The sequence below is a fragment of the Limulus polyphemus genome, unplaced genomic scaffold (genome assembly GCF_000517525.1).
Source record: "Limulus polyphemus unplaced genomic scaffold, Limulus_polyphemus-2.1.2 Scaffold1534, whole genome shotgun sequence".
Lineage (NCBI taxonomy): Eukaryota > Metazoa > Arthropoda > Merostomata > Xiphosura > Limulidae > Limulus > Limulus polyphemus.
Window position 1 is genome coordinate 189593 of NW_013667144.1, and position 9850 is coordinate 199442.

General features: G+C 36.0%; 1 protein-coding gene across 2 annotated transcripts in view; it reads left to right on the top strand.

The window, feature by feature from the left end:
• LOC106463982 (LIM domain transcription factor LMO4.2-like) overlaps positions 1-9850 on the top strand; it is a 68597-nt gene that overhangs the window by 19312 nt on the left and 39435 nt on the right. For both annotated transcript variants that reach the window (XM_022391629.1, XM_013924084.2), the window contains one exon: positions 3772-4246. In XM_022391629.1, the coding sequence (XP_022247337.1) occupies positions 3927-4246 (320 nt within the window). In that variant the 5' untranslated portion in view covers positions 3772-3926. The remainder of the gene's footprint in view (positions 1-3771; positions 4247-9850) is intronic.

Here is a 9850-nt window from a genome sequence, read left to right on the forward strand (position 1 = left end):
CTACAACACGGCATGACATATGAACTTCAAAAGCAAGAAATAAAAATGTTTGTTACTCTTAATTTTGGATGTATTTACTCTTAAAACAGAACACTTTCGGGGGCCCTGCGGAAGTATATCTAGTAATATTGTAATCTATTTTATGTTAAATAAATCAAAATACCTTTCATGTTTTGTATCAATATAAATATATGCATAGTTGTGATTTGAAACTAAAATGAAACGTGGAGAAGCCCCAAATCAACATTTTTATGTGTTTATGTACATTTTGCATTCACATTCACGTTTTAAAAGTTCGAGTTCTTTATATTTCAGTCACAAATGCATTTATAATCACTATAATTCTGGCCCCGTATCTGATTCACCTGGGAGAGTTTAAAGCCGGAACTGTTTTAAACAAGTAACATCAGATCAGACAGTCCTTGCTGTTCTTGGTGACCGAAGTTCATGTTGAAGAGAAATATTGACATGAACTATAAACAAGTAACATCAGATCAGACAGTCCTAGCTGTTCTTGATGACCGAAGTTCATGTTGAAGAGAAATATTGACATGAACTATAAACAAGTAACATCAGATCAGACAGTTCTTGCTGTTGTTGGTGATTGTCAACTGTTCTTTTATGTTTAGGGTCAATGACCAGTCATTTGAATTTCAGATTACGTGACTGACCATCAAAAACATAATTTGTATAACAATGATCTGTTATGAACTGTTAATATTAATGTACCAGTGCAGGAATCCAATGTTCCTATACCATGGTAAAGACTTATTATACCAGTGTAGAAACTATTATTGCCCCAGTGTAATAACTGTTAATATTAATGTACCAGTGCAGGAACCCAATGTTCCTATACCATAGTAAAGACTTATTGTACCAGTGCAGGAACCCGATGTTCCTATACCATGATAAAGACTTATTATACCAGTGTAGAAACTATTGTTGCCCCATTGTAATAACTGTTAATATTAATGTACCAGTGCAGGAACCCGATGTTCCTATACCATGGTAAAGACTTACTGTACCAGTGTAGAAACTATTATTGCCCCAGTGTAATAACTGTTAATATTAATGTACCAGTGCAGGAACCCGATGTTCCTATACCATGGTAAAGACTTATTGTACCAGTGTAGAAACTATTGTTGTACCAGTGCAGGAACCCGATGTTCCTATACCATGGTAAAGACTTATTATACTAGTGTAGAAACTATTGCTGCCCCAGTGTAATAACTGTTAATATTAATGTACCAGTGCAGGAACCCGATGTTCCTATACCATGGTAAAGACTTATTATACCAGTGTAGAAACTATTGTTGCCCCATTGTAATAACTGTTAATATTAATGTACCAGTGCAGGAACCCGATGTTCCTATACCATGGTAAAGACTTATTGTACCAGTGTAGAAACTATCGTTGTACCAGTGCAGGAACCCGATGTTCCTATACCATGGTAAAGACTTATTGTACCAGTGTAGAAACTATTGTTGTACCAGTGCAGGAACCCGATGTTCCTATACCACGGTAAAGACTTATTATACCAGTGTAGAAACTTTTTACCCTCCCTGTTTTTTATGACCCATGTTTCTAAATTTAAAGCTTTAACAGAATCCATTAGAAGTAATTTATGTCCACGTGATCGTTAAGCCGTAATAACACAGCAGACGGTATAGTGTTTCCAGTTCTACTTCGTGCTGGTGCTGTATATCAATGACTCATTATAATGTATATCAGTGTTTGTTTTACCCGATTACGTATTCGATGATAGGCAGAATATGAGCCTGTAAGTCTCTCCTTCAACCTTTTCAAATAGACGCTTACAGTTCAAGTTTATAACGTTCTTTGCCCCCTTTTTTTTTCCATTATTAATTAGCATTAGAAATTAACGACGATTATCGCGCCAATAAAAGGAGCCTTGTTTTATACTATTTTATCTTTGCTTGTATATTTGTGTATTTTGTTAGGAAACCTTTAATTTTCCTCCGCACTTTAGCTTATGAAGTTTCGCCAGTTTAATGTAGCACTAACAGCGCAGAGAATTTTATCAGTGAACTTTTGATGAATGGTTTTCTCCACTTCGCCGGAGTGCTTATAAACATCGCATCCGTCCTCCTTAACGGTCGTTATAATGTTATTACTAAGAACATTTAAAGAGTTTGTCTTCTTTTATGTAGAAACGGCCATCAAACTCATTAATTTACTGGTTTAGCTGAAGTGATTCTGCCCATTTGTCAGCGAGAAACGTTTACGTAGACGCGAAGTTATTATTTTCTTAACCCCAAAATAACCTTTTTATTCATCTTTATTTCGGAAAAGACCGTGTAGATAATTGCTTGTTTGGAAAGTCAAGAGTTCTCAGTAACTGTATATTTCAATTCCACAAACATTCGCCCTTAGAATCAATAGGATTCTTTTGTGAATAAGTTACAGTATTTCTGCTCCTATGGCAGATTTAATGATGTTTTTGCACATTAGCTTGGTAGTAATAGCCGTCAATATACCGTCTTGTAACACCTGTTAGAGGAATATTGGTTTCAGTGCGTAAACAACGACGACGACAACAAAACAAGAGGGTAAATACCTTGGTAGTAATAGCCGTCAATATACCGTCTTGTAACACCTGTTAGAGGAATATTGGTTTCAGTGTGTAAACAACGACGACGACAACAAAATAAGAGGGTAAAACAGATGATACTTTCAGTAGTGTACTTTCAGAACTAACACCAACTTGACGAAGGAAAACGGCGTGTTTCAAACTTATGACTTGTCTACTGTTGACGTGATCGCTGTGTTTTGATATGGCTGTTTTCTCCTCGTTTTAGTTAAGGAATCTGATAACGTAAGAACATTTGCTTTTCGCTTGGTCATTTTGTTTTGTGGTCCGGCATGGCCAGGTGGTTAGGGCGCTTGACTTGCAGTCTGAGGGTCGCGGGTTCGAATCCCCGTCACACCAAACATGCTCGCCTTTCAGCCGTGGGGGGCGTTATAATATGACGGTCAGTCCCACTATTCGTTGGTAAAAGAGTAGCCCAAGAGTTGGCGATGGGTGGTGATGACTAGTTGCCATCTATCTAGTATTTTACTGCTAAATTAGGGACGGCTAGCGCAGATAGCTCTCGTGTAGCTTTGCGCGAAGTTCAAACCAAACCGTTTTGATATGACTGATTTTTTCGAGTGTCAGTTGAGCAATTTGATATTTATAAAACCTGCCTTATTTATAAGGTCGGGGAAGCGACGTTATAATTAATCAGTCATTAATACACAAATGTGTGTACATTCTTTGAAAGTTAGCGTATATGAAATATATTTGTCCGCTAATTTTGTTCACTATTTTGGTAAGTAAGTAACACGAATTATACTGAACTTTAAACTAATAACAGAGGATGGTTCATAAAAGCATAAGTTTAAAGATCGTTAAACAAACGTGATAAAGGACTGTTATTGTTGCACGAGACTCGCCAAACAACAGGTATCTTAGACACACTTATAATAAACACGCATCTGTCCTGTTCGACTGATGTAGCCATATTTGATACACTCATTATGAGTTTTATTGTAACTCCGCATCTCTGGTCCTCTAGTTTACGTACTTACAACCCTAAAATCCGGGATTCGATTTCCCGCGGTGGACAGAAGTAGGTAACCCAATGTGACTTTGCCCTGAAACAACCAACCGCATCTCTGCGTAGAAGAAGAAAAGTGAAATGTATAGTTTTAACTTTTTTTGTTTTTAGTCTAAAGTTTACTAACGACGGTGTGTTCTCTCTATCGTAGATAAAACAAAACAGTCATGTAGACACCTCAGATGTCATTCTACTAAGAAAAGTCTGTATCTTGTCGAGACCCTGAGCTGCGAACTCTGCCAGTACGACGAAGATTAAGAGGTGCCACTTTAGAAAAACAAATACATAAAACCCAGCAGCTTAACCATGAACCCGATGTGTCCCGGAGACCCAGGAGCGGCTATGATGAGTATGATGACCCACAGTCACCACGGCGGAAGTCCCATGATACACATGCAGCCCCAACCTCATCCAGCACAACACTCCACAACTACAAGTACCGGCGGAGGGCGCTCCTGCGCCGGATGTGGTGGCAAAATCATGGACAGGTTCTTGTTACATGCTATGGATAGATATTGGCACACAGGATGTCTGAAATGCTCGTGTTGCCAAGCGACCCTTGCTGACATCGGAAGTTCGTGTTTTACAAAAGGTGGAATGATCCTCTGTAAAAACGATTACATCCGGTAAAATATGTTAATATATATTATTAATATTAATAGTATTATAATTAGGCCTAACTTAAAATATGTTAATATATATATTATTAATATTAATAGTATTGTAATTAGGTCTAACTTAAAATATGTTAATATATATATATATTATTAATATTAATAGTATTATAATTAGGCCTAACTTAAAAATGTTAATATATATATATTATTAATATTAATAGTATTATAATTAGGCCTAACTTAAGATATGTTAATATATATATTATTAATATTAATAGTATTATAATTAGGTCTAACTTAAAATATGTTAATATATATATATATATATATTATTAATATTAATAGTATTATAATTAGGCCTAACTTTATGTGCTAAATATTCACGAAAGTTGTCGCATACTTAGTAAAAAATAGACGCGACTTGTTGCAGACTAATTATTATATTTCGTTTTGTTGTTGTCTAATGACTTTTCTTGCACACCATGATACGAGCCATTTGGCAGATAAAGCTACAAAACGAGTTTGTTTATGAGGTATAAATTATTTGTTTGTCAATAGCATTGGTTATATTGTTCTATTTTTTCTTCATTTCATAAAAGGCAACAGAGAAGATGTATGTGGTATATTTTGTAATAACAGTTGCTAAAACTAATCTCTATGCAACTAAAACAATGAAGCAATGAACCATTAGTTAAAGAAGTTGTACATACATCCCTCACAAAGTCGCTTCGTATGCAGTTGATACTTGAAAGAGTATTGGAACCAAATAATTTTGATTTTCACAGGTTTAGGCAACGACGATAAAATACATTGTTTAATCGGCCAAAGAGTGAGCTGCTGATCCTAAATACATAAGACCGGAGAAATGTTGATAAGTGCAGTTGTAAGATGAGATACGGTCACCATAAAACAAATCGTTTAGCAGCTGAGTAAACAATTACTACATCTGATTGATTATATCGCTAAAAACTGGTTTCAATACCCGTGGTGGGCACAGTACAAATATCTCATTGTGCAGATTTGTGCTTATAACAATAAACAAACAGTATGTTGGTTTATGGCGTGTAGTAACTCTTGTTTTCTGACATCACTGGAACTGCATGATCATCCTATTCACTGTGGGCAGTGGCATTACAAGTGACAGGGCGATTTCTCGCGAAAAATAAATTTCTTGCTAACTATGTGACTTCTTGAAGATATGTTTAATTTGCGGGATCTTTTCGCTTGTACAATAACTGGTTCGTATTTTTTGGCCTGTACAGAGTTATACTTGTATTTACATGTTGGCACTATTTGCATACGAAGTCATTTATATGATCAATTTGTATCCTCTGGTCTAAACACTTATTAGTCAGTCCTCAATCAATTTTTGAAATGTTATACATGCTTATTCATTTGATAAGAGCTACACAAAAGGCTGATTAAGCCATTCTGATACTCATTTCCCTGTCATGTTCATGATTGGAAATGGAAAAGCAGCGCTCTCTGATGTCTGTTTGTGATATTATAAAGCGTTGCTTACATTTTTCTAAAACTGGTTTGATACTTGGATTGCGTATAAACCTCATTCTTTTAAGGGTCGCTATTAATCCCATTTCGTGATTTCTGTGCGTGGGTTTTTACGCTGTTATGATTTGTTAATAGTAGTTAAGCCTTACGAGCACGGTATGTTTTCTAATGCTACTTCGATTTTTTTTAGCGTTTTCTCTGTGTGTGTGTGTTTCTTATAGCAAAGCCACGTCGGGCTATCTGCTGTGTCCACCGAGGAGAATCGAACCCCTAATTTTAGCATTGTAAATACGAAGACTTACCGCTGCCCAATCGGGGGACTTCCATTCTGTGGTTTCTTACTGCTTAACTCGAAGTTGCAAACAGCTGCCATATATCTGTAAAAACTATAGATTGGGAGACTGACTAATTTGTTAAAAATACGCCTCTTGAAACTCTTCCGAAACGGGAAAAGTTTGTTATATTCTTCAAAACTTTTTCAAATGCTGTTACAGGAGTTTTAAAATATGCTAAGAATTATTTTTAAAAAGTACATTACAGTGTTTTTAAGAGAACTTTCCCGTGCGAGTTTTGAAACAAACTTTTAAAATACCAGTTCGGGTTTGTTTAGAACGTAATTCAGGAACCGACAGACGTTCATCATAATTAGAAGAATATTATGATCAGTTAATGGAAAAATCAAGTTCTTGTATTTTATGATTAATGGATATTAATCACCGCACTTTTAAAATAAAACGTTGATGAATAATGAAACTACCAAGTTGACATCGACCTCGTTGTATCTCTGTGTGTGTGTGTGTGTGTACGGAATGTATGGCAGTTTTTCTGGTGTTTTCTGTTTTAATAATTATAAATTTCATTGTAAATAGGGGGAACATTTTATATGGAACCAATTTATATTACTACGATCAAACAAGTTTCGGTTATGGATATGAGCAGCGGATTTATTCGTTGTTTAAGACTCATAACGTTGATAAATTAATATGTAGAATTATAAACGGACTTTTCTCTACGTTGAAATACTTTTATTGCGAGTTTTCGTCCCTCCTACCTCGTCATCGGGCAACAATGTATTGTTGCCCGATGAAGTCGCCGGTAAGAGGGTCGAAAGCTCGCAATAAAATTATTTTAACGTAGAGAAAAGTCCGTTTATAATTCTACACAGCGGATTTATTTGTTACTCTTTAAGCTGGACTTTCTTGAATTTTTTTAGTACTTTTCACGATTGATGTGGGAGTTCGTTGATGTTTGGTTGTTTCTTATATTCGCGCAAAGCTACACAAGGACTAACCGTCCTTAATTTGGTACTCGGGATATTCTAATCGAATAGTAGGGTTTCAGTTTCGATGTTATAACGCGCTTTCGGTCCTACAGTGAGTAGCGCGATTTTGCGGCAAGGGGACGTGAACCGTGGACCATCACATTTACAGTTCAGCACACTAACCACTAGGCCACATTCCGATCGTCGGCGTGTAAACAGGGGCTAGAGAGCTTTGGTGCGTGTAATTGTCACGCTATATAATCAAGCCACGTTTTAGGCACTTCATTAAAAGAAATGTTTTATTGAACAAAAACGTATATTTACTAAATATTTCCACTTCTTGAATTTTCTGCACGAAACGAAGTTAGACTCGCGTATAATATTTATAGTTCATTTCAGTTTTGTTTTTTGAAAGAAATGACACGTCCCACCTCATGTTGTCTTTACGCTAGCGGTGTAATTGTCAAATAAAACGACATACACAAGTTAGCCATCTAGTGATACTTTCGGGAAAAAGTTTAATTTTTTTTTATTTATTATATCAAACAATGTTACATTTAATCAACTAAGTAAGTTTTACTGATGTTAATATTTCAGTTTTTTGTTTATATATGTGTGTGTTTTTTTGGGATCGTAACAACACGATTATTAAGCAATACGCTATTCTTTGTGCTAGCCAGTTCATTTGGATCGTAACAACACGATTATTAAGCAATACGCTACTTTTTGTGCTAGCCAGTTCATTTGGATCGTAACAACACGATTATTAAGCAATACGCTATTCTTTGTGCTAGCCAGTTCATTTGGATCGTAACAACACGATTATTAAGCAATACGCTATTCTTTGTGCTAGCCAGTTCATTTGGATCGTAACAACACGATTATTAAGCAATACGCTACTTTTTGTGCTAGCCAGTTCATTTGGATCGTAACAACGCGATTATTAAGCAATACGCTACTTTTTGTGCTAGCCAGTTCATTATTTCGTTCTTACTTCATTGTAAAAATCCTTTATTTGGTGGTAGGTGGAATTATCTTCAATTTCTGTTTATTAAGCACAAAGCTACACAAAGGGCTATCTGTACGCAGATAGCGTATACCCCGGAGTATAAGTGGGTTATTCAAGATATTCCTAGTCTAATCCCTTATGAGAAGCCAAAGATAATATAGAAGCAGAAGTTTAGCCTAAACACAATATGCGCAACGTTAAACCAAAAATCAAATGATCGTGAATTATGGTGCATCCTTATAATACAGATATTTTTTAAAGCACTCGACTTTGTTCATTTTTTATTGCATATCCTTAGCTTGATAGTCATGCAAGTGACAATGGTTGTAATATTTAAGTTATCTGCTGAGCAGAGCACGGGCATATGGAAACCCTAGCAGTATAAGTCCAGACATACCGCTATGCCATTTCTTTAACATTCTTTCCTTAAAACGTGTGTTGTATAAATGAACTACTGGATTTCTTTTATAAAAGAACGTATAAAACATATAAAATTCTATAAGTAGTTAATTGTTTAGCTTCTTTCTGCACTATTGAGTCGAGCGTGGCCCACTGGTTAACGTGTCAAACTGGCGAGCTCAGAGATTCCGTGGTTCGCGTCCCGTTACCGCCAACAATAAAAACAACAATAATTCGCTTTTCTGAATATGAGGCTCATTATAAGACTGGCGATCAGATGACACTATTGGTTTGACAAGAGTAGCCCAAGATTTGGCGGTGGGTTGTGTTGACTAGCTTCCTTTCTTCTGTTGACCTTGTCTATCAGTTTAAAATTAGGGACGGTTAGTTCAATTAATACTTGAGTAGCTTTGAGAGAAAAAAATAATTCAATGATTTAGCCTTAAATTTTCTGTTTAACTTTGTCTTGTTAATAACAGGAGTTGCTACTCTTTTTCTGTATTTATGGACAGACTTTTAACTTTGTCTTGTTAATAACAGGAGTTGCTACTCTTTTTCCTGTATCAATGGGCAGTCTTTTAACTTTGTCTTGTTAATAAGAGCAGTTGCTACTCTTTTCCTGTATTTATGGACAGACTTTTAACTTTGTTTTGTTAATAACAGGAGCTGCTACTCTTTTCCTGTATCAATGGGCAGACTTTTAACTTTGTCTTGTTAATAACAGGAGTTGCTACTCTTTTCCTGTATTTATGGACAGACTTTTAACTTTGTCTTGTTAATAACAGGAGTTGCTACTCTTTTCATGTATCAGTGGGCAGTCTTTTAACTTTGTCTTGTTAATAACAGGAGTTGCTACTCTTTTCCTGTACTTATGGACAAACTTTTAACTCCGATTTGTTAATAACAGGTGATGGTACTCTTTTACTGTATCTCCAAAGTTGTGCTTTAACACAGCTGGTATAAGGAAAAATGACATGATCTGATTTATAATGCTTCTCTGTCGAATACAGAATTGATGCTTGTAGGGAACGTTGTGCTTATGACATGACCCGATGTATGATAATCCTCTGTGGAGTACAGAAGTGATACTTGTAGGGAACGTTGTGCTTATGACATGACCTGATGTATGATAATCCTTCTGTGGAGTACAGAAGTGATACTTGTAGGGAATGTTGTGCTTATGACATGACCTGATGTATGATAATCTTCTGTGGAGTACAGAAGTGATACTTGTAGGGAATGTTGTGCTTATGACATGACCTGATGTATGATAATCCTCGGTAGAGTACAGAACTGATGCTTGTAGGGAACGTTGTGCTTATGACATGACCTGATGTATGAAAATCCTCTATGGAGTACAGAAGTGATATTTGCAGGGAATGATGTGCTTATGACATGACCTGATGTATGATAATCCTCTGTGGAGTACAGAATT